The sequence below is a fragment of the Zalophus californianus genome, chromosome 15 (assembly GCF_009762305.2).
Source record: "Zalophus californianus isolate mZalCal1 chromosome 15, mZalCal1.pri.v2, whole genome shotgun sequence".
NCBI lineage: Eukaryota > Metazoa > Chordata > Mammalia > Carnivora > Otariidae > Zalophus > Zalophus californianus.
Window position 1 is genome coordinate 15,206,209 of NC_045609.1, and position 26,068 is coordinate 15,232,276.

At 41.9% G+C, this 26,068-nt stretch overlaps 1 protein-coding gene across 3 annotated transcripts in view; it reads left to right on the forward strand.

Annotated features, from left to right (window-relative positions):
• Nucleotides 1-26,068, forward strand: part of PCNX2 (pecanex 2) — a 297,035-nt gene that overhangs the window by 174,539 nt on the left and 96,428 nt on the right. For all 3 annotated transcript variants that reach the window (XM_027596146.2, XM_027596147.2, XM_027596148.2), the window contains 2 exons: nt 1,481-1,622; nt 5,661-5,838. In XM_027596146.2, the coding sequence (XP_027451947.2) occupies nt 1,481-1,622; nt 5,661-5,838 (320 nt within the window). The remainder of the gene's footprint in view (nt 1-1,480; nt 1,623-5,660; nt 5,839-26,068) is intronic.

The window sequence follows — 26,068 nt, forward strand, 5'->3', positions numbered from 1 at the left end:
CCATATAAACAAGAAAGTAAAATATCAGTTTCCAATTCTGTGTGTATAGTACATGTGTGTTTATATATTGCTTCCTGAGACTCTTTACACAAAGTCCCAGTGAAAAATGTTGGGAGCAGGTAATTTGTGTCCTAAAACTGGTTAAGACGCATGGAGGGGACAGCCCGTATCACTGCTCTGTCACTCTACACGGTGAGTGTGACCTATTTGTCTTTCATGAGTTGATTCTTATGCAATTCAAATAATGTAAAAACTATGGGGCTTTCTTGTTTTTTTACTATAGATTATTGGGGGTATAAGTTTTGTATTATGAATGGTGGAGGAATGTGAGTCCAGAAGCTCAGTGGAGTCGGCTTTGCCCTTTGGAGGTTTGGCCTCTGAGACTTGCTGTGGAGGGAACTGAGACCCCGGCATATCTGGTTCATTCTCCTGGCTGTTGGCTGGTGGATTGGCGTCCATGTCAGCCTCACAGTGACCAGCAGAGAGATTCGGTGGAGAATGAGATAGGCCTCCCCTCGGGCCCGGGGCTGAACCAGGCATGCTCTCCTCGCAGAAACCAGAAGCAGAGCAGAGCTCCACCCTGCCATAGGGTTGCCTTTTCCTCCCCCGCTGACGCTATGGCCTAAGGAAGTTGGTGCTCTGACCAATTGGACCAGCCACTCCCCATCCTCACAGAGAAAAATAGAGATGGGCAACGGGCACTACAAGTATGCATTCCATATTACCCCATCCTGGGGGAGAGCAGATTTCTCCCCTGCCATGAGTGGATGGAAAGAGGGGCAGTCACTTCCCCAGTAGCAGACTCAGAGGATGGGCAGGGCGCACAAAACAGGCTCAGGAAGATCAAGTTAACAGTTCACCATCACACACACCAGTGGTTGGTAGAATCTGAATGCAAACCTCAAAACCTTAGCCCTCGGTCGGAGTAGGCTTCATTCCCCATGGTGCTCCCTTTGTCACCAGGGTTCACAAGAATGTCACACATTCATCCTGACGGGGCCTAGGGATCAGGTTTCTCTTCTTTGTATCTATTGCCTGGGGATCTGGTTGTAGATTTAAAGAGTACAAAACGGGAGAAGACAGCCCAGCCTTGGAAGTATCCCCAGTTTAAGAGGAGATGGGCCCCTGGATTGTTTTTCAATCCTTCATCCTTCACTGTCTACCCTTATTTACTCTGAGATGCCTTGATGTTATATGACAACTTATTTTATTGGTCCCAGTAATGATTATATATGGAAAAATCACTTGACTTGAAAAATGGGGATACTGGCCTGTATTACTGTATATTATTATTTATGATCTATGTAGAAACAAAGCAAAGAGTTGCTGCCTGGAAAGAAATTGGTAGATCATATCTGGTATCTGGAGTCTGAATCCGCAGCTTTTGAACTAAAGGGGGGATATTACTTCTTATTACATGCACTTAAAGAAAAATAACTTGATCAGTGGCTGTTCTAAGTGGTTTTTGTGTTTCTTTCAGATGTCGCCCATTTAATGTGGTTTGAAAGACTCTATGTTTGGCTTCAGTGTTTTGAAAAATATATCTTGTATCCAGCAATAATTTTGAATGCCCTCACTATTGATGCATTTTCAATCAGCAATTACCGGAGACTTGGTACCCAGTAAGTGGATAATGGTTTATTCTCATCATGATTTCAATCACAATGATTTCAAAATCCAGTGAATTTTCTCTAAACAGGCTACAGCAGAAGCCAACGTGCATCTACTGATTTACTGGCCATGTGCAAGGAGGCCACGGTGGTCTTTTACTCAAACTCACTAGAGCTTGATGGTTACTGTAGAGTGACCAAGCTGAAAAGGAGGCTAGATGTGCTTGAAGTGATGTTGTGAATAAATGACAGTCAGTCTGAAAATCCTCCCGCAAAAGCTTAGTCAATGAGCTTTAATAAGATGATGGAAGCACAGTATGATGCTGGGGGCTCCTGGAGTTCTTACCATCATGCTCAGAGCTTTATGAACAGCCTCGTGCCATTTCATTTAGCGAATACTCCATCATTTTGTGCTTGAGGGAGGGGGAGATTAATCACTGTCACTGATCTCTCTGCATTTATCCAGAGAAGCCTCCCAATTAAAAAAAATGGAGCACAGAGACGTCATGCCATCAAGATGCCCCCATGTTTTTGCAAAGTATTAACGGTGCTCAGTTGAGTTACTGCTTTCATATATTAAAATTAACTCTGAATTTGCAAATGGAAATCCTACTCGATAATTGGTGGATTTGTTGTTCCAACAAAAGGTTGAAGTGGCTGGTCAAATAAGTTTGAATAGTAGAATGCAAAAGAGATTCTTTTTCGGATTTGCTTATTAAGTCACGTTACTTAAACATTATGCACCCAAGTCAACTCTCATGCATAATCCCAAGCATAATAATCCAAACCTGCTCCTCCTTTCAGGGTGTGATGAGGACAAATTAATTAATATTTGCTAAAGATTGAGCAAGCTGAGATAAAAGGCGTTTGAATACTCTGTTGGACTTTGAATAGATTCATAGTCACACAGAGCAGACACTAAATGAAATGATCGTATCACCTTCCTGTCTTTATCAGATTCTGCCTTCTTTGCAGTTCAGACCTACTTCTGTTAGACCAAGGCAAGTCATATTTGGTATTACTAGACTTCAGATCCAGGGATGAAAATCAGTCTCACTGGATAAAGAATAGAGACGATGGGAATGTAGCCCTCCTGCACAGTGTGGGTGGGACCCAATCCAGGAGATGCCTCCCCATCCAAAACATCAAGTGCTTTTCCTAGTGGCAGGTGTCTCCAGTGTACACAATGTTGGCTGACCCCAATGACCTCCCAGAACAAAGCCGAGCCTCAGTTTCTAGAACGAGGGTTCACAATCAGCACCAAAGTGACAAAGAAGATACCAGTGCTGCCCTCAGGGTAATGAGCTAAAGGATTTAAAGTTGTCGCTTTCCAACATCAGGCCTCGGACCTCAATCTAAGCCTGCAGGTTGAGACCCAGCAGTTCTGGCTGTTGGCAAAGGACAGATGCAAAGGTTGGGAATCAGGCAGAGTCAAACAACCAGTTTGGAGGGAGTCCAGTTTCGAGTAATAATACTCTCTCTCCCCTGTAATTTTTTTTCCAGACACTTAAGTCAGAAAATATCACCTTAGCTCTGTACCTCCAAATATTCTCAAACCCCAGATGATACCAGCAGGATTATTCTTCTTAGAGCCCAAAACTGCCGATTCCTTTGTATTCTTGAGGCATCCATCTGAAGACTTCGAAAATAATTTCAAGTACCCCACTAGACCAGCTGTTCCCAAGCAGGACAGCAGGAGGCTGTATGTCAGTATCACCTAGAAACCTGTTTCCAATACAGAAGCCTCGCCCCCACCCTGGTTGCGCTGAGAACCACTGTACCAGATAGGTAGTGAAGTCTTCAACAACAGGCACTGTTTCTTATTCAACTTTTAATACCAACTCCCTAGTGAAGGGTAGAAGGCTGGGTGGATGGATGAGCGAGTGGGGGCTACTAGTAAATGGACGAGGGAGTGAATTGTGATATCTTGTTAGGTATTTATATTTCCCAGCCTGATCGAAATGGGTGCTTTGCAGCTGTCCCAGGCCATGTTCACTGGTTGCTGCATAACCCTCTATTAAACCTTCAGCTGAGCCTATAATTGTCTATGAACGATTTTAACTGTAACCATTACTACTGCAATGTTACAAAGGCTATAAACATCAGTCCTTAAGACCCTCCATAGTCTTAACCAGTCATCATTAATAAACATAAAATAAATGCTGTTCATTTGAACCATAGTGAGAGTTAGAGTTTACCCTCAATCTAGATTTGGCCTGAATAACCCAGAAAAATCACTAGTCTCCCCTAAAATACCAAATACCCCTTATCTTGAGGTGCCTTGTCATTGGGCTTTCGTATCCCATCCGGATTCCTTTTTTTTTTTTTTTCCCAAGATTGTATTTATTTGAGAGAGAGAGAGAGAGAGAGACACGCACAAGCAGAGGGGTAAGGGGTAGAGGGAGAGGGAGAAGCAGATTCCCCGCGGAGCAGGGAGCCTGACATGGGGCTCCATCCCAGGACCCTGGGATCATGACCTGAGCCGAAGGCAGACCTTTAGCTGACTGAGCCACCCAGGCGCCCCTCCCACAAGGATTCTTGTACTCTGGGCTGTCGTCAAAGGCAATTGGACCCAAAGTCATATTTTTATATCGTATTTTCATCAGGCTCATTAGTTGTCCACTGGAAAAGAAAGATGGGTTGTGGAGCAGTCCTCAACCTCGCTGCAGGAACCCTGAAGGTTTTATGTCAAAGTTATAGGAAAACATTCCCACTCAGCCCAAATCTGCATGTAATCAAGGGCTAGTTTTTCTCAGAAGAGCCCTTGAGCAAATCTCACTGGGCACATCCTGGGGCAGAGAGAACACAATTGCAGCCCTAGGTTTGAAGGCCTATGGAATATCACATGGAGGCAGATGGAATTGCCAACACCAGATCTTTCTGACAATAAAAATGTCAATTTTGCACCTGATAGGTGCAAAGGCTTTAAAAGCACTTTTTGAACGTCCTCATCCTGGGACAAGATAATAGTAATGCTAGTGAAGGTCCAGAGCCTAAGATCCTTCTAGGCTTAGGGAAATTGAGGCATAGCTCCAGGTTTCTGTATTTAGCCAGAAAAAGAAAACCTTTCTCTTTTTCTAAGAGCCACCGTTCTCCAGAAAGCAGTTCTCCCATTTCTTTCCTTTGAGTTCCCAAGTAGGATTTTATAAGGGGAGGGGGGGCAGGAATCTGCCTAAAGTGCAAAACCTGCCCTCAGAAAGGAGCTGGTTGCTCTGTCAGGCACTTCTCAGCTGTTATTAACCTTCCAGGCTCAAGGTAGGTAGAGTGTTCACTGTTGGCCTCAGCATCTGCTGGAATTGTGCACAGAACACACGCTCTCTAAACGGGTTAATAACCTGACTCCCTAGACAAGAGCATCCAGGAGTCCAGGCCTCAAAGCAAAGCCCTAGTATCTCTTTACCAGACGCCTTTGGTGAGTTCCTTCACTAAAAAGGCCAATGCCATAGGGAAAAAAAGTCGATGAGATCATTTTCAGCAGAAAAAAAAAGGGAGTTCAGAGAGCATATGTTCACTGGGGGTAATAAATATGCTGAAAAACATTGGAAATTAACAGTAAAGGCAAAAATGGCTTTATTAAGATACTGCTTTTTTCTTCTTTTCAGAATTTAATATTAACTATTATGACATCACTGCTTCTGTAGGATTCTTTTATAATAAAAAAGCCTATACTGAGCAGATGCTAAGAGGGACAGCATGCAAGGGAGCCCTGTGTCCTTGCTGAAGGACAGGGAACTGTGAAAATCATGGGGCAGAAAGGAGCTGCCTCTTGTGAAAAGGGTCTGTGCTCCAGAGTCCCCGGGGACTGAGTTTCAATCCTCGCTCGGCCCCGTGAGACCTTAGACAGGGGACCCAAACTCTGAGACTGGGTTTGCTCCTTTGACAAATGTGGATAATGACAGAGCCCCCTCCCCATGCCCCAGCGCAGTCGTGGCTTTTCACGCCCGTAAAGCGCACCATGCCCAGTAAATGCTCATGAAATGGTAGCTCCTGTAACTCACCTGATAGTTTGCAGGCAGTCTTTGACTGAGTCCTTTCTCTCCTTTTCAACAGCTGGGACATTTTCCTGATGATTGTGGCCGGCATGAAGCTGCTGCGGACCTCTTTCTGTAACCCAGCTCACCAGTTTATTCACTTGGGCTTCACTGTGATCTTTTTCCATTTTGACTACAAAGATATTTCAGAGAGTTTTTTACTGGATTTCTTCATGGTGTCCATTTTATTTAGCAAGGCAAGTTAATTCTCTGTTTTCTTCATTTTAAAATTTAAAGGGTAGGCTTCTCGTCACAGGCTTTAAGAATTGCAAACGTTTTCTTTTTTTAAAAAAAAAATTATGGAACGAAATTAAATTGAATTACATATGCGTGTCACACTCCTGCTTCCATTTCAGGAATATTTCCCCGTGGAATACGAAAATGCCATGTTATTTGCCAAAAACCACTAATTAAAATGAGTTAGCCATTAGTGTTGCTTGAAATTTTGAAATTTTATGATCTTCGTCTCTGTTAACAATCTCATTATAAAACTTCCCTAGACCTCAAAATACTCTGAATTAAAGATTAGCGACCAGATTGATTTTTTTGTTTTAAATTAGCTAGCATTTGAGGTGAAATTTTGACCTGGTGCCCAAGAGCCAGGTCCCTGGGAGTATTTTCATTCTCTTGGTTTTTATCAGGTCCAGAGTTCATCTGTTGTAATTGATATACCGGCAATGAGAAATCCTAATCACAATTCAGGCAAATTTATGGGGATGGAATCTAATGTCTAACATGGTTGGGGGGGGTCGATAAAATCCTCTGGATCCCTGCCCGAGTGTATTCTGAGCATCTCACAGAGCCGAGGTTTGTAAACAGAAATGAGAAAGGATTTGGAACAACTCTTGGCAAATGAACCCTGACACACTGACTCATTTCACATCTGGCTTCCTCATACCCCATTAATATGGCAACTGCAGGTTTCCATTCTGAGCTTGACTCAACCAACCCCTTCCCGCTTTTGGTTAATACTTTTTAAAATTTTAAGATCTTTTTTCCTGAACATTTTTTTTTACCTCTTTTTGAATCAGTTCTGTTAATTTTTCTCTTTATTACTTCTTTCCTTCTGCCTTTTTCTCTGCTTGTTTTAGGTCACAAAATCTCAGAACTCTCACATTGTCCTAACGATGCCCCATGAGTAATTACCGTCATCCTATCAGGCGTGCACATTTCCTCTTATAACTCTGGCTGAACACTGAGTTTTCAGTTGCCTGAGTCCCTCCTTGTGTCATTTGTCACTTGCTCCATGCTATCATTTCTGACGCATACATTGTATTCGAGAACCCTCACCTTGGTCCTTTTCTCACAACCATTTCTTCTCTCTTTGTCTGAGTTCTGTTTGGTCTTGATAAATTTATCCCAGTTCTCTGATGGTTCAAATAACAGGCTTCATATTCTATTTTCCTTCATTATGTATGAATTCCCTTTATTTCACATAATAAACGTTAAACTATATCCTATGATCTTTAAAGCATTTATGAAGTTATTATAAATAATTTTACCACTCACAGGGGTAAGAGCTTATTAACAGATGCCAAATGGGTTCGGATATGTTGAATTCCTGACTTAGGCATTATTTATATTTTGACATGGTGATATTTATATACCTTTCTGAACCTCAGTTTCTGATAAAATTGAAAAACAAGGGGGCGCCTGGGTGGCTCAGTTGGTGAAGCGTCTGCCTTCGGCTCAGGTCATGATCCCAGGGTCCTGGGATCAGAGTCCAGTATTGGGCTCCCTGCTCAGAGGGGAGTCTGCTTCTCCCTCTCCCTCTGCCTGCTGTTCCCCCTGCTTGTGCTCTCTCTCTCTCTCTGTCAAATAAATAAGTAAAATCATAAAAAAAAAAAGAAAAAGAAGAAAAGGGGAGTATGTCAGAGGGGGAGACGAACCATGAGAGATGATGGACTCTGAAAAACAAACTGAGGGTTCTAGAGGGGAGGGGGTAGGGGGATGGGTTAGCCTGGTGATGGGTATTGAGGAGGGCACGTTCTGCATGGAGCACTGGGTGTTATGAACAAACAATGAATCATGGAACACTGCACCAAAAAACTAATGATGTAATATATGGTGATTAACATAACAATAAAAAATTTAAAAAAAAAAAGAAAGAAAGAAAGAAAAAGTAGGGTAGCAATCTCACCTGGGTGTTGAGAGGAGTAATTAATATAACTCTAAAAGAAGTCTTTAAGTAGAATGCACTTCCCGGGGTGCCTGGGTGGCTCAGTTGGTTAAACGACTGCCTTCGGCTCAGGTCATGATCTCAGGGTCCTGGGATCAAGCCCTGCATCAGGCTCCCTGCTCCGTGGGAAGCCTGCTTCTCCCTTTCCCACTCCCCCTGCTTGTGTTCCCCTCTCTCGCTGTCTCTCTCTGTCAAATAAAAAAAATCTTTAAAAAAAAAAAAAGTAGAATGCGCTTCCCAAATTCCAGGCAGAATTTGTAGGGCCATTGTAAGTATCGAAACAGAAATTACACACTGTTTAGTATGGGCAGGAGTGTGGCTGGTTTTCCACACTGAACTCCATCTAAGTGTTGTCCTGTAGAGTGAGGGGGGCCCCCAGTGTTCAGAAACGTGGCAGAGAGGACGGAGGGTCTCGCTGTAAGAGTCTTAAGGGCATGGTTTCTAAGGGATTGTACATTTGCAGCAGGAGGAGTGATTTTCATTTCCTGGAACATGGGCGGCCTTTCCCCGCTGACACCTGGTGCCATCCTCTGCGTGATGAGGAGGGTGGGACCTGACTGGGACACAGTCTGAAACTAAACCCAGACAAACTTCTTCGTTGCTGGCATTTGACTTTCACTTGCCATAATCTTCTTGAAGTACCGGTTCAAACACTAATAATTTCGGACACAGCTATAGTAGCTGCATTCCTGTTCTCTCTAATTGAGGGAGGATTAGCACATATAATTTGAATAGTTTGCTTTTAGGTTGGGGATAAGAACAAAAGCGAGAAACTCAGCGTACGATCTAATGAGTTAGTCTTGACACATCCCTAACACCTTCTGATGCCTGCTCATTCTTGATCTTGAGAGAGCTGGGAACAGTGTGTTTTCTGGAATGAGAAACAGAATAAAAATATGTAGTTAAAGAGAAAGCATCTGAGATCTTCCTGGAAAAAAAAAGGGCCAACAGAAATTAGTGACGCAAGACAGTGGAGGCGATGAGCGGACCCACAGTTAATGTTTCTTGTAAATGTTCTGCCTGCAAATCCCAGCTGATGCTTCCTGTCCTTTCTTGTCATTTAAATATATCTTTTAAAAAATTGTCTCTATTAATGCGTTTCCTAGAAACCCCTTATATTGTTCTTACTGGCCATAGTGCTCCCCAGGATTGTTCATTGCACAGTATGAAATTTTATTTGTTCTGTAGGCTCATCAAAGTCCTACTGATGGTGTGTCCTCCCATCTGATCGGTGCAGACATCTCTACCCCCTTTCCCCAGTGCTGCTCTCATTCTGCTAAACTGAGAGTCACTGTTGTTAACTGGACAGCCCACCCCGCAGGAGGGCTGCAAGATTAATGAAGAGACACAGAAAGGGCATCCAGTTTCCTTGTAAGAGAGGAGCTACATGAATATGGGACTCATTATTGTTATAAGTCAGCGACCCCTAATGCTTCAGGCATTATGGGTAGAAAGAAAGGGGAGACCGGGTTAGAGGGATGATCTTCAGAGTGAGATCACAGCACCAGGGCCCACAGAATGAAGTAGGTGGCTTCCAGAGGGTCCTGCTACACGGTACTCTCTGTTTGCCTGAACTCCTGAGTCCCCCGAGGTCCAGAAGGTGGATGTTGGCTCTTCTCTGCAGCCTGCCAGACCTAGTGGAAAATGGGACATAATGAGTTACAGGGACAGAGCCCAATGGGAAAGAATTAGCACCACCCATGCATCGACGAGGGTGAGACATTCATAGGGATGGCATCCTGGGCTCGGGGGGAGTGGCCAGAGGGGGAGAAGGCTCCCCCTCCCCTCCCTTGCATATCCCATCCTGAGCTGTCTGACATTCAGGGCACACACCCTTTGACAAGTCAGGCCATTCTCAGTCCCTTCCTTCTTTCTGTTCTGCCCCATCAGTCAGCCTTCTCTTTCAGGAATTAAATACTGTAATTAATTGGTCACATTTCCGGTGTGTCTAGGTCCTGGGGCAGGGGGTGGAGGGGGATGGTGGATGGGGATGGGACAGGCTCCAGGTGCAGACATTTGGTTGTGACAGGAACAAAGACGACAAGACTGCTTTTGTGCTCTCCCACTGGTCCCGAAAAAGTTCCTAGAAACCATCCTGCCTGGACATTTTTAGGAATGTTTAGTTGTAGAAACAGGACTTGAGAAAAATCCTGCCAGAGGATGATTCTGCCAGGCTTTCCAAAATGCGTTAAGTATGAAATTGTACAGACCATTGGTACAACCCGGGGGCTAGCTCTCTCACCATCTAGCAAATGAACAGTAATGGGTGAAGCTGTTTTTCTACAAAGCTGTATGAATAATCACAACGGAGCCAAGATGTGTGGCATTAAAATGGAACCTCTCGTCTGGGAATACACGCTTTTACAGAGGCGCTTGTTCAAAATAGTTTGTTCAACAGAGTAATTGTTCATTTACTTTGCATCCCTTAAGCGCCAGACGTAGTGTTAGACCCAAAGATTACTAATGATCGGAATGGTAGTGCATCCTTATTTGGTGCTTTCCGTGTGATTTACACATAATTGACATGCTTAATCCTCACCGCAGCTTTGCAGTCGGATGCTCTTCAGGGTACAGACGAGGAAACAGAGGCACAGAATATAAGTTAATTGCCCAAAGATCTCACAGTTATAAAATGGTAGCCCAGGATTCTTCGAGGCTTTCCTTGGTGACAATGCCTCCGTACTTGGGGACTCTAGAAAGAAGGCACAAAGATAAGGAGATAATTACAATAAAATGTGATAAATGGGGCACCTGGGTGACTCAGTTAAGCATCTGCCTTCGGCTCGGGTCATGATCTCAGGATCCTGGGATCAAGTCCCACGTGGGGTCCCAGCTCATCAGGGAGTCTGCGTCGCCCTCTCCCTTTGCCCCTCCCCCCGTCACTCTGTTTCACTCTCTCTCTCTCAAATAAATAAATAAATAAATAAATAAATAAATAATAAAGTGTGATAAGGAAGGTGACCATGGCGGAAGATTTCAAGAGGGCACGTAAAAACGGTACGCAGTCCCACCCAGGAGAATCGGAAGCAATGATGCTTATTCCCTGGAGCTTTGAAGAGGGAGGGAGTGGGTCAGGCAAGGGAAGCAGGGAAAAGTGATCTGTGCCAGGGAACTGCATATGCAAAGTCACAGAAGCAAGAGAGTTGGTCATGTCCCGGGAACCGCAAGTCCCCTGGCAAACGTGAACACGTGGTGGGGAGAGTGGGGAGGGATGAAGTGGCGGGTGTCTAAGTGAGACCGCAAAGGGCCGAGCAGGCCGTGCCTCAGGGTTTGGACTTCATTCCTTCGTTGGCTGAAGGTTGTTAAGTGAGGAGTAAGAGGCCTCAGAAACGCATTTTAGAAACATCTCTTTGTGGGCGTTGGAGTCTTAGGAATTGGGTAGGAGAGGAGAGTGCTCATTCAGGCGACTCATAACGAGAGCTTGAACTGCAGTGGTAGAAGTGAGACAGAGAAGGGGACAGCCCCAGGGGGAGTCCGGGGGGCAGAGCTGATCAATTTGGTGACCTTTGGGACGCTGGGAAAGTGGACTGTGGGAGGAAGGGTGGCAGCTGGCAGCTCTCAGATCACTCCTCTAGTAACTAGTGCTGCCACTAACACGGGGGGAAAGGCAACCGGGGGCGGGGGGGGGGAAGAATGTTGGTTCTAGACGTGCTCGACCGTGAAATGAGAAGCAATGAGGACCAAAAGTGATGACCTTGAGAACAGGATTTGTTACCATTTAAATATTTTAATTTGAGTAAGTAATGCATAAATATATGCTCATTATGATAAAATTAGAAAAATTATGGAAAAATACAAAGAATGTCTATCTTATACACATTCCTCACTTCTTAACCCCCACCTCTCCCTAATGATAACCATGGTAAGCATTTCAGAATAATTCCTTCTATTCTGTCTTCCTACAAATTCTCACACACACAGACACACACACACAAATTTCAATAGGATCATTCTTTACACATTTTTTACTTCCCTTTGTTGCTTAAAAATATATCTCAGAGAACTTCCATCACTGTACATCTAAGGTGGCCTCCTCCTTTTGATGCCTGCATAGTATTCCATAGTGCATATCATAATTTGATTAGCTATTCCCCTACCGATAAACATTGTTTATTTACAAATTTTTTTTCTGTGATAATTGGGACTCCTATGTTCGTGAACTCCAGAAATCTGCATGAAATTGGCTTAATGAAAAAAGGGTTTTAATAGTTCACATAACTGACTGGGTGATCCAGAGGCCTACATGATGGCACTGAAATTCTGTTCTTATTTCTCCTTCCCATCCACATGCTGGCTGTCCTTTTTTCCTCTGTTGGCTTCATCCTGAGATCGGCTCTATCCACATGGTGTAATCATGGTCACTAGCAGTTCTGGATTTACAGCATTCTCACACCCCAATAATCCCAGAAAGGAGAGAAAGCATCTTTCCTCATAACTTCAGCCAATGTTCTGGGGGTGAGTCTCACTGACAACTTTGGTGTCATGTGTTCACTCATGAACCAAGAACAATGACCAGAGGTATGTGTGTCCTCAAGTCAATGAAGCCTAGACTTAGGCTCCAAACCAAGACTCAAGCCCCTCCTTGAGTCCTAACCAGACTTAGTCTGAGAGTCAGGGCGGTAAGAAAGAGGCTAGACAAGAAGTGTCTGATGCTACTGCATCCAGCCATACAATGATCAAAACTAACATCCTGGTGTTAGTGTCTCAGAAACATAGATTCCAATGATGGGAATTGCTGGGTGGATAGCATCTACATGAAAGAGTCTCAACAGAGAATCCTTCGAAAAGATTTACATTCCTTCCAACAGGGATGACCAGGATTTATTTATTTATTATTTAATTATTTATTTGTTTATAAAGATTTTATTTATTTATTTGCCAGAGAGAGGGCACAAGCAGGGGGAGCGGCAGGCAGAGGGAGAGGGAGAAGCAGGCTTCCCGAAGAGCAGGGAGCCTGATATGGGGCTCGATCCCAGGACCCTGGGATCATGACCTGAGCCAAAGGCAGATGCTTAACCGAATGGAGCCACCCAGGTGCCCCAAGGGATGACCAGCATTTAGGAAATAGGTATGAGAAGTGACTCTTGAAACAAGCATACAGCATAATGGTAGGCAAGTAGGAAATGGGATTTTCAGGTTTATTGATCTTTATCAGAACTCTGGAATCTTCAGCAAGGTCATCTCACAGTTTCCTCCCTTAGACAAGACTAACTCCATAACAACATCAACCCATGAGGCCTGGAGCATTCTTTATGCCCTACAATGTCGTGTCTTCAAGGAAATGAAGTCTGCTGTGATGAAACTTTCAAATCCTCTGCAACTTTCTCTAGGAAATCTATCTGGATCACCTACTAGAATCCTGGTTATCATTTAAAAGTATAGATGAAGAAGAAATGGTGAGAGAGAAAAAGAGAATGGGAATGAGTGGGCAGAAGAATATCACAGTCCAGTAGAACCTTTAAATTCAACTGAATTTGGCGGGTGGTTGGTTGGCTAACTGAAAACCTTAGGCAGGAAATGATAATACATGATACCTACATGCCTACCTGGTAGTTTTATAATAGCATAAAACTTATATGTGAACTCTTATTAGCCGTCTTTTAAAGCCTTTTCTTTAAGTAGGAATCTACAGAATGAGGACTGTTTGGTCTTATTCCATGAACCATGCCCATCATGTGCTTTCTAGGGTGTTCCATTCCCGTTTCTGATTTTTAAAATTCTACTTGAGGTGAGAAGTGAAAGTTAACCTGTGAAACAGTCTGAGAGCAGTTCGTATTTTCTTTGTTCCCAAATCTCTTCTCATTCATACCTAAGTCCACCACAGTAGTTTTAGAGATGTCTTCCTCAAGTCATCAGCATTCAACTTTGCCATGATAGAAACACCCCTCTTCCATTTGTACTCATATTGTTTGTACTCATATTGCATCAGCTTATACAATATTTAATTGAGTAAAAAACCATTATACCAACAGGTAAAACTGATGCAGACAGTTTGGGCAACCAGCATAACACCTCTTGCTAAGTATTTAACTCAAATGGTGGGATTGATCAGGAGTGTAAAAATGAATTTTAAAAAATATCTTACTGGCCTAAAAGAAAATGTTACTGGCCTTCAGTGTTCACTGGGTTGTGGGACTCATCAATAAGTTTTACAGTGCAAATATAAATATCAATCAATCTGAAAGTTATTTCGGTGGATTTTATTTATTTACTTACTTATTTGAGAGAGAAAGAGAGCAAGCACGTGCACATGTGTGTTGGGGGACGGGGGCAGAGGAAGAAAAAGAGAGAGAATCTTAAATAGGCTCCATGCCCAGCACAGAGCCCAACACGGGGCTTGATCTCATGACCCCGAGATCACGACCCTGAGATCATGACCTGAGGCAAAACCAAGAGTTGGATGCTTAACCCACTTTGCCACCCAGGCACCCCAGTTAGGTGGGTTTTTAAAAGAAAGTGTCCTTTGATAAGATAAGTAGGGGAGAGTTATATTTGCTTGTATGTTATCAGTGTTCTGGGAGGTGCTCTGCCCAAACTGAAGGAAGGGGGCATGCAGGATCTCATCAGATGACCTGGAGAATTTGATTCAGCAATTATTATTTAGTGTCTACTCGGTACGCTACCTGAGGAACGGAGGTGCTTCAGGGGAAAATGCCCTTGTAGAGTTTAGTCCGGTGGGGGAAACAAATTAGCTACAAACAGCAAAGAGTTAAGTTTCCTCCTCAAGCACTCTAAAATTCCAATTGCTTTCTGCGCTTCTTCCTCACTCAGAGATCAGCCTTTGAAAATATACCCAGTATCTTTCGGTTCTCACCACCTGCTGCTGCCACTTTGGTGTCAGCATCCTCATCTTTCCAACGGGCCTCCCTGCCTCCACCACCACCCCTCCAACCTGTTCTCAACAGAGGGCCCAGAGGAGTTTGTTATAAAACAAACTTATTTCAGAATAATTTTAGGTTCATGGAGAAGATGTAAAGATAGTACAGAGTTCCCATATACCCCATACTCTGTTTCCCTATTACTCACATTTTATATTAGTATGCTACATTTGTCCCAATTAAGGAACCAAAGTTGATCTGTTGTTATCAGCTAAAGTCCATCCTTAATCAAATTTCCTTAGTTTTTCTATAGTGTCCTTTTTCAGTTCCACCCAGAATACCATACTGCATTTAGTTGCCTTGTCTCCTTAGGCTCCTCTGGGCAGTGATTGTTCTGTTGTTTGGTTTTTGAAGTTAACAGTTTTGAGGAGTATTGGTCAGGTATATTGTAAGATATCTCTCTGTGAGAGTCGGTGTGATGCTTTTCTGTTGATAAGACTGGAGTGATAGGTTTGGGGAAGGAGGAAGACAAGGGTACAGTGCCGTTCTCATCACATCATGTCAAGGATTTATGCTAGCAGCATGACTTGATGTTGACTTTCATCACCTGGCTGAGGTTTTTCCACTGTAAAGTTATCCTTTTGTGAATCTTTCTAGATTGTATTCTTAGGAGGAATAATCACTACGTGTAGTCCACATTTAAGGAGTAGGAACTTATGTTCTACTTCCTTGATGGGAATGGAAGCAATAATAAATTATTTGATTTATTTTGAAAATTATTTGACTTTTCTGCAGGAGAGATTTGCTTATTTATCATCTATCTACCTAGTTTTTATATCAGTATGGGCTCATAGATATTTGTTTCATACTTTGGGTAATAATACAATATTACTTTACTCATCTTGTTGCTATTTTGATTATTTGGAGCTCTTTCAGTTGATTTTTGTGTCCCTTTGACATAGCCCCATTGTGTGTGTGTGTGTGTGTGTGTGTGTGTGTGTGTGTGTGTGTGTATTAGCACTTTCTTACCTCCTGGCACTGTAAGATGTTCTAGGTGTGTCTTGCATATTTCCTGCCCCAGCCCTAAAATTTGCCTTTTCTCCAAGGAAGTCCTGCTTCCTTTCGTTAGGGAATGGTACTTAGAAACCAAAATCTGGGCTCGAGGTGCATTCTTGATACTTGAGTGTCATTGATTCCAGGCACTCTCAGCCAACAGAGCAGGGAAATATATGGGTGTATACTCATGTATATACACATATCTGGAGATAATTCTGTATGTAACCCCCTGTATCTATATTAAGCTAAACAGGAGTTCATACTGATATCTCCAAGTCGAATCCATGACCACAGGGATCATTCTGGCCAATTCCCCTTGCTTGCTATTACTTCCCACTCCATCAGTGAGGAACCTGGCTTCTACCATCTGTCATCCATTTACTTAACCGTTCATTTCTAGTGTGCCTGTATAGTAGTTTCCTAATGGTTAACCTGCACCCCATGGGAAACAACCTTCTCAACTGGAGCACAGTGCTCATGTGCAGTGCTGTTCCTTTTTGCTTTTAGTCTTACAGATTCCAGTCATTTTCAGAGTTACTTGAGTCAGCACCTTCTTCCTCCACCTCCCTTAGTGAGGTTGTTTCATATATTTATATGACAACTACATTGCATTCCACTTGGGGAATCCCCCAATCTCCTAGATAATTTTAAAAAAAAATTTTACATACATTGCGTTTCCTCACACTATAAATTTCTATGGAATTTAACAAATGTATAGTGTCATGCATACATTATTAGTGTATCTTACAAAATAGTTTGATTCCCCTAAAAAATCCCCTGTGCTTCATCTACTCAGTCCTTCCTCCCCTCCCCCAAACTCTGGAGACCAGTGATGTATTTATTTACCACTGCTTTTGTTTGCCTTTTCCAGCATGTCATGTAATTGGAATCATATACCTTTTTGGATGGGCTTCTTCCACTTAGCAATATACATTAATGATTTTACCTATGTCTTTGCATGGCTCTGGCTTGCATAGCTCATTCCTTTTTATCGCTGAATAGTATTCCATTGTATGGATGTTTATCCATTCATTGATTGAAAGAAATCTTGGTCGTTTCTAGTTTTTGGTGATTATGAATAAAACTGCTATGAACATTTGTCTTCAGGTCTTATGTAGACATAACTTTCAATTAGGTTAGATAAATACATGATTGCTAAATTGTATAAAAGTAAGTTTAGCTTCATAAAACACCACCAAATTATCTTCCACGTGCTTCCTACTGTTCTGCATTTTTGCCACAATGAATGAGAGTTATTGTTGTTCTTCACCTCAACAATTTAGGCTGTCACTTTTTTGGATTTTAGCAATTCTAGTAGATATTTACAGTGCTATCTCATTTTAATTTTCATTTCCCTAAAGACAAATGATGTTGGTATTGTCATATACTTATTTACTGACTGTATATCTTTACTGAAGTGTCCAGATTTTTTGCCCATTTTTAAATTGGTTTATTTTCTTATTGCTAACTGTAGGAGTTCTTTGCATATTGTGGATACAAGTCCTTTATTAGTTATATGCTTTCTGGGCTTGTCTTTTAATTCTACTAATAGTGTGCTTTTTAGATCTGCTGTGGTATTTGGCTCAAGTAGAGAGGTTATTTATTAAATTCTTCTGTCCTACTAGACTGCCCTTTTTCTGGTCATTTGAATAGAGAAAGCAGACTATTTTTATTTTTATTTTGGATCTTTTGGGTCTATGCCTCTTGCCATTTCTTAGTTGCTGGCTTGCTTAGCTCTAAATCTGCAAAATTCGTGGTCAAAAGAAAAATCCAGGGGACTCACTACCATTTCTTTCCCCGGATCACAGGGTCTTTAGCTGGTTTCCCCTTTTCTTTTCAACTTCCAGAGTCTTCTTAGGTTTATGTAATAAAACATTTCCAACATTTTCAGTTGTATTTAACAGGAGCAAGATGTGTTCTTCCTGTTTTCTGAAGTGGAAGCCTACAATGTACATTTTAAGCTACTCTAAATCCATCATCAAATGACACTATATTGCTTCACTTTCTAATCCAGGTACCTTTTATCAGAGTATTTTCAATTTCTCCCTCCTGTTCCTTCTGACATTGAAGTTATTCATTTCTTTATCCATATTTTAAAATCATCCAATACATTATCCCTATTATTTCTTTAAACAAAGTTATATTTTGGATTAGTTGAAAATAAAAATAATAAAATATTTTCTTTTACCTTCACTTATTCTTTTCTGATGCTCTTACTTTATATAGGTTTAAGTTTCTGACCTGAATTATTTTCCTTCAGCATGAAGAAATTTTAACATTTCTTGCAGGGAAGGTCAGCTGGTAATGGATTTCCTCAGTTTTTATCTACAAAATCTTTATTTTTTTCCCTTCAATTTTGGAGAATAATTTTGTAGGTTGTAGAGTTCCAGGTTGGCAGGATTTTTTCTATCAACACTTTAATCATATATAGTTCACTTTCTCCATGCTTGCATAATTTCTAATGAGAAATCTGCTCCAATTTCTTTATTCTTCTATAGGCAAGATGTTTTTTCCTTCTGAGTTTCAAGATTTTTCTCTTTTTTGGCTTTCTGAAGCCTGAATATGACATGCCTAGGAGTGTGTGTGTGTGTGTGTGTGTGTGTGTGTGTTCAGTCTTGCTTGGCGCTCTCAGTTTTCTGGGTTTGTGTTTCCATGTCTGTCATTAATTTTGAAAGTTTTTGGCTGTTATTTAAATATATATTCTGCTCTTTCTTCTTTTTCTGGTATTGCACTTATGCATATGTTACACCTTTCCTTATTGTCCTGTAGTTCTTGGGTATTTTGGTTTTTTTTTTTTTTCCTGTTCCCATTTCAGTTAGAGATATTTTTATTGACATATCTTCAAACTCACTGATTTTTTGCTTGACCATGTCCTGTCTATTGATGAGCCCAATAAAGGCATTCCTTGTTGCTGTTACAGTGTTTTTATTTCTAACATTTCCTTTTGACCCTTTCTTAAAGTTTCCATTTCCCCCTTTACATTACACATCTGTTCTTGCATGCTATCTACTTTTCCATTAAAGCTACAGACATATTAATCATAGTTATTTTTGATTCCCTGTGTGGTCATTCCAACATCTGTGTCATATCTGAGTCTGGTTCTGGTGCTTGCTTTGCCTCTCCAGACTGTTTCTCCTTGCCTTTTGGCACACCCTTAATTTTTTGTTGAAAGCAGGACATGTTGTATCAGGTAATAGAAACTAAACAGGCCTTCAGTGTGAGGATTTCTGTTAGTCCGATTAGAAGAGGGACTGTGTTTAATGTCGCTATAACTGTAGGTCCCAGAGGCTTCAAGTTTTTCTAATGTCCTTGTTTTTTCTCCTCTTGATTTTTGGCTTCCCTATAAACTCCTCCTCAGAGAGAGTTGTGTCTGTAACACTAGCTGTCACGTAGTGTTACTCTACTGGCTCTTTTGGTGTGCTGGTAAGGTATAGGGCAGGGCGGGATATTCTATTATTTTCCAGTTAAATCTCAGTCTCTTATTGGGCCTGTGTCTCAGGGCTGGGACCTTCATACATGTTTCCAGAATGGTGTAGCTTTTTTCTCCCCATGCACTGTACTCCGTTTGCTGGTAGTGGTATTCTTACTTTATTTCCTTAAAGCCCTGACTCTGTTAACTGTTTCTCCGTCTTTTAGGTGAGGTGAGCTGGAGCCTAGCCAGGATAAGGCTCAGGCAGAGCCCTTCACCCTTCAGGGGAGGGAGAGGGCCATCATGTTTCACAGTGGCTAATTTCCTCCCCTTTCCAGGCTCATGAGGAGATCTTTCTTTGCTCTTCACCATGAGAACCTGCTGGGGTTTCTGGGGTATGGAAGTATAGAGGGCCCCCTGAGACTGTGGTGCCCAGGGGCTTCTAAATTTTGTGCTAATCCACACTCAGCCTCTAAGGGTTTGCCAGGATCACCATTTAAGTGTCCCTACCAGTTCATGGCTCCAGCAGCTTCTGCCCCAGAGGAGCAGGTCTCACTGACCCTTCCAGAGAGGCAGTTCTCCCCAGGACATCCGTTGTCTGATGGGTCTAAAAGTCATCGATATTCAGTTTGTTTCACTTTTTCTTGTTGCAAAAGTGGGAACAACAACTCTTAATCTTTTTTCATTTGGAGTTAAAACTAGAAGTCCCTTGAGTTTTTCTTCTAAAACACAAACTGATCTTGTCCCTGCTCAGAACCCTGACATGGCTCCCCATTTCACACAGAGCAAAAGCCAAATCCCTTACACTAGCCCACTGACCAGCACCACTTGGTCCCCATCACTGCTCTGACTTCCTCTCTTCTTCTCTTCCTGGTTAATCCAGCTCTCCTTACCATTCCTCCACAGTGCCAAGCATGCTTTTATGTGGGGCCCCTTGATCTGGCCATTGCTTCAGCCTAAAAATGCTCCTCCCCACATGTCCCCTGGACTCCCTCCACCAGCTTTTTCTGGGCTGTGCTCAGATTTCACCTTCTCAAATCAGACCCACCCTGACTACCGACAGCACCACCTCCTAACATGCCCTATCATTGACTTGTTGACCATTTTATTATCCCTCCCACTAGAATGTAAATTCCATGAGGGTGAAGATCTTTGCCTGTTTTGTGTACTGATATGTCCCAATTTCCAGCTCACGGTCAAGCACACAGTAGTGAGTGTGATGTTGAATGTTGCTCGTGTGCACTGGCTATTCAGTAGTTTAACCGAAGTCACTCTCTCTGCAAGTGACTTGAACTCAATCCCACTCCCACTCTGCCCAAGGAGAGGAGTACAGGTTGACAAAGCCACTTCAGAAACACAGCCTACCTTCCAGGCTCTCAGAGATACGTGTTCACTTGTAGTTGCCACCCAGGATGGTGCAGGAGAAAAATTTCACAAGCTGTGCACTGTGTCTAGAAACGAAGAACACAGTCCAAGATGTTCGTGTTCCCAAAGCGATTGGAAACTCCTCAAATAGTGGGAACATGGGTGTGCTTATTTGTGTTCTACTTCCTGCAACATCTAACAAAATGCCAGGTCAGAGTGATTACTCAACACCTATTAATGGAAATCAGTTGAGAGCTGAGAGATGGGTTTTTGAAAAATGAAGTCTAAGCTTGGATGTGGTGATTGAATAACATTTGATTATCCTAGAGATGATGACTCACCATGCAGGAGCAAGGGAGTATGTGGGAGGAGGGAAGGTTTTAGATTGAGCATATGGGTCACTTAGAGTTCCCTCCTCGGGTTTTTCATGGTGTGTGTTTTTATTTTCTTGGCTTCCTGTGAATCCTGTTTAGCTGAACACATGGCCAGCAGCACTAGCTTCTCTGCTCTGAGTGTGTCGTTCTGTGTTGCTCTGAGCTCTCTAGTCAGCTGAGCACCTCTTGCAAAACTGAGGTATAAATTACAACCCGCCGATAGCTGTAAATCTCCCCCAGGGGTGACAAGCTGATGTCATCCAACTGGCCAGCTCTTAACTGTGTCAAGTCACGGCTGGGAAGTGCCCGAATGGCCCCAGACATCCTTCAGCTGAGATTTAGAGCCTAACACATCAACTTCCTTGTCTTCCACTCCCCAGTACACCACCAACAAATCAAAGAGATGAGTTGCCCTTAACTCAAACCATGCAAGTTGCTGTAATTTATTTCTGGGGAAGGGATGTAGGGCTGAAATGAATGCTAGCAGTGACTGTCAACCTTTACCTTCGAAGTAAGGATCAGTTTTTCCTCCCTGTTTGGGACCTCAAGCCTGGTATGCATGAGTTACACCTTTTTTTCCTTCAGGCTTCCTAATAGTATACTATAAAAAATACATAGATTTAGTAATGTTCAAAGATGTATATAGCTAAGCATGTCCCTGTTAATGTGTTAAGTATTTACAGTCTCCCATTTTTTAAATTTTATTATTTATTTATTTATCTTTGTAAGAGAGAAGTGGGGGGAGAACAAGTAGGGGGAGGGGCAGAGGGAGAAGCACCCTCCCCGCTGAGCAGGGAGCCTGATGCAGGGCTCGATCCCAGGACCCTGAGATCATGACCTGAGCTGAAGGCAGATGCTTAACTGACTGAGCCACCCAGGTGCCCACTCCCAATTTTTTTTTTTTTTTTTTTTAAGTCTACAGCTTCTCTCCTGAAGGAGGCTGCTCACTGGCTCAATGTTGCAGTCCCTCCCATCAGGGCAGTGGTGATGTGCCTTCAGTAAGCCAGAGCATTGAGGAGCCACTGCTGATCAATCTTCACAGGAAGGGGAAGGGATGTGTCCCTAAGGCACACAAAACTTACGTGAGTGGCTTCAGGGGATTCAGGAGACATGACAACTCTAGACTCTCCTCACTGAAAGAATTTTGAGAACCTCCCTTACTCAGCAGTTAGGAGTGCCCTCCTTAAAATGCTTCCCAAGGGGAGAACTTAATTGGGTTGCATCAGGCAGCATTTTCCTTGCAAGCCTCACCACTGGCATTTGACATCCTCTACTGGTTGGAGGCTCCTGGTCCTACAGAGGTACATATATGAACCTGCAGATTCCAAATCGTGTCTTTTACCAGGCATCCATATTTAGGACAAGAACTTCGAGGTCACAGACTTTCCCATTCTTTCTTTCCTTAACCTATCAGTTTTGGAAATACTTTGATGGACCAACCCACAGTGCTTCTGCCTGAAGAAAGGGTATTGATGATTCTGAGATGGTTGCTAATGTACGTTTAAAACCTCCAGGGGGAAAAAGAGTAAATAGCTCTCTTATAAGGAAAATCCATGGCTGTTGCAAGGATCTGGCATGTAAACGAGAAGCAACAAGAACATTTCCACTGAACCCATGCCTGCTATAGCCATGGGTTATATCACTTGATGAGTTGGGGAAACACCTGAAGCTTTCATTCATGCACCATTTCACTTTCTAGAAAACACCGCACTTACATCCACTGTGTGCCTACCTATATTGCTTATCTGCTAGAAGATAAGTGTACAACTATAAATAATACCCAGGGCCTGCTGCCAATGAGCATACACTCCAGTGGGGGACAAAGGAGATAAAAACATATAAAAAGTACTTTTATTTATTTATTTATTTGAGAGAGAGAATGAGCAGGGGGGAGGGGGAGAGAGAGAAGCAGACTCCCTGCTAAGCAGGAAGCCCGATGTGGTCCTGGATCCCAGGACCCCGATATCATGACCTGAGCCGAAGGCAGACTCTTAATCTACTGAGTCACCTGGGTGCCCTATAAAGTACTTTTGAAACAGTGCCATAAGGGCCATAAATAAACTAACCTATGTTGATTGAGCACTTAATACAGGTTGAGTCCTGAGATAAAAACTTACCTGGATTATCTCATTTAATCTTTACAATAAACTTCTGATAGGTACCATTACCATATCTACTTTGCAGATGAGAAGACTAAGGCTCCATGGAGTGAAACGTGCCCAAGATCACACAGCTAGTGAGAGGCGGGGCTGGGATAGGAACTTGGGTCTGTATGGCCCCCCAAGCCTGCTCTTGTCACCAGGATGCTGTGCCACTTTGTATGTGATTTGAAGTTATAAGCCACAGATTGTGGGGACCCCCAGAAGGAGCAACTAATTAAGGCAGTGGGCAGAAGGGTCTCAGGAAGAACTTGGAGAGATGTCACTTTGAACTACTTTTTAATTCCATTTTGCTTCTCTCTTGACTTATTACTTATGCCTCTTATTTTTAAGTCATTGCTCTTATATTAAAAATATATTTTTATATTATATATATACATTGTAATATATATGTTATATATATAAACACACACATATATATATATACATTATTAATATACGTCATAATGTACCTTCAAATATTATACCACTTCATGTGTAGGGGAAGGAATTTCAACAGTTCCCTTTCCCATTTTTATGCTGTTGTCATGCATTTGGTTTTACATATGGGATAAACACGTAATACAGTGTTACTATTTATGCTTTAGAACAAAAGTGCTCTTGTAGAGCAGTTGAAAATAAAAACATTTATTTTTTATTTTTATTTTATTGCCACTTATTCCATTTCTGATCCCCGTTTCTTTGTGTAGATCCAGGTTTCTGAACTGTATCGCATTTCTTGTGGCCTAAACTTCTTTGAAGAGTTTTTTTAATGTAGGTCTATCGGCCATGAACTTGGGTCAGTTTTGTTTGTCTGAGAAAGCATTTCTCTTTCAGTTTTGAAAGATAGTCTCACTGGGTATAGAATTCTGTTTTGACAGCCCTACCCCACCTCATCCCCCTCCGCCCTTAAACATGTCATCCCATTTAGAGGCCCATGGGTGGTCAGTTAAGCGGCTGACTCTTGATTTCAGCTCAGGTCATGATCTTGGGGTCCTGAGATCAAGCCCTATGTCAGGCTCTGTGCTCAGTGCAGAGTCTGCTTGTCCCTCTTCCTCCCCCACACCACTTATTCTCTCTCTCTCTCAAATAAATAAATAATATCTTTAAAATAATGTTGTTCCATTTAGCACTTTTAGCACTTAAAAAATGTCACTCCATTGCCTTCTGCCTTACATGGTTTCTGATGTAAGTCTTCTGTAATTTTTACTGTTGTTTTTCTTTGTGTAGTGTGTCTTTTTGTAGTTGTTGTTGCCTCCAAGATTTTCTCTGTCTGTTGTTTTCAGCAGTTTGAATAGGCTATGCCTAGTTGTGTAGGGTTTGTTGTTGTTATTGTTGTTCTTGTTGTTGTTTGGGTATTTATCCCGTGTCATCTGTTCTTGAATTTGTGGTTTAGTGTCTGTCATTATTTTGGACATTTCTTGGCCATTACTTCTTTAAATACTTCGTTGTTTTCCTGTTCTCTTTCCCTTCTCTTTTTGAGGTTCAAACTATACATATGTTAGATACTTTGCTACTGTTATGCAGCTTTTAGATACTCAGTAATGTTTTCTTTTTAAAATTTTTAATTTTAATTCCAGTTAGTTCACATACAGTGTTATATTATTTTCAAGTGTATGATACAGGGATTCAACAGTTCCATACAATACCTGGTGCTCATCACGACAAGTGCACTCCTTAATCTCCATCACCTATTTCACCCATCCCCCTACCCCTCTCCCCTCAGGCAACCATCTGTTTTTGTTCTCTACCGTTAAGAGTCTGTTTCTTGATTTGTCTCTCTCTTTTTCCCTTTCTTCATGTGTTTTGTTTCTTAAATTCCACATATGAGTAAAATCATGGTATTTGTCTTTCTCTGGCTGACTTACTTCATTATACTCTCTAGTTCCATCTATGCCATTGCAAATGGCAAGATTTTGTTCTTTTTAATGGCGGAATAATATTCTATTATATATACATACCACATCTTCTTTAACCATTCATCAATCAGTGGACACTCAGGCTGCTTCCATATCTTGACTATTGTAAATAATGCTGCTATATACATAGGGGTTCATGTACCCCTTTGAATTAGTGTTTTTGTATTCTTTGGGTAAATACCCAGTAGTGTGATTGCTGCATTGTAAGGTAGTTCTATTTTTAATTTTTGAGGAATCACCATACTGTTTTCCCCAGTGGCTGCACCAGTTTGCATTCCCACCAATAGTGCATGAGTGTTCCTTTTTCTCCATATCCTTGCCAACACCTGTTTTTTTCTTGTGTTGTTGAGTTTAGCCTTTCTGACAGGTGTGAGGTGATATCCCATTGTGGTTTTGATTTGCATTTCCCTGATGATGAGTAATGTTGAGCATCTTTTCATGTGTTTGTTGGTCATCTAGATGTCTTCTTTGGAAAAACGTCTTCATGTCTTCTGCCCATTTTCTAATTGTACTATTTGTTTTTTGGGTGTTGAGTTTTATAAGTTCTTTATATATTTTGGATACTAATCCTTTATTGGATATGTTATTTGCAAATCTCTATTCCTATTCCATAGGTTGCCTTATAGTTTTGTTGATTGTTTCCTTCACTTTGCAGGAGGCTTTTATTTTGATATATTCCCAGCTTATTTTTTTGCTTTTATTTCCCTTGCATCAGAAAAGTATCTAGAAAAAAGTTGCTACAGCTGATGTACAAAAAGTTACTGTCTGTGTTCTCTCCTAGGATATTCATGGTTTCAGGTCTCACATTTAGGTCTTTCATCCATTTTTTTGTGTGTATGGTGTAAGAATATTTTCTTTTTTGAATTCACTCAGTTTTATCTTTGTGTTTCAATTTAGGTCATTTCTGTTTACCTATAATCAAGTTTATCAATCATTCCCTTGACTGTGTTAGTGTGATGAGCTTGCTGAAAGCATTCTGTGTCTCTGTTATGGTGTTTCCATTTCCATCATTTCTGTTTGAGTCTTCCTTATATAGTTTCCATCTCTGTGCTGAAATAATCCATCTACTCTTTCATATTGTACACCTTTTTCTGTTAGCCCTTAACATATCATCATAGTTCTTTTAACTTTCCTGTCAGACAGTGTCAGTTTCACAGTTACACTTTATG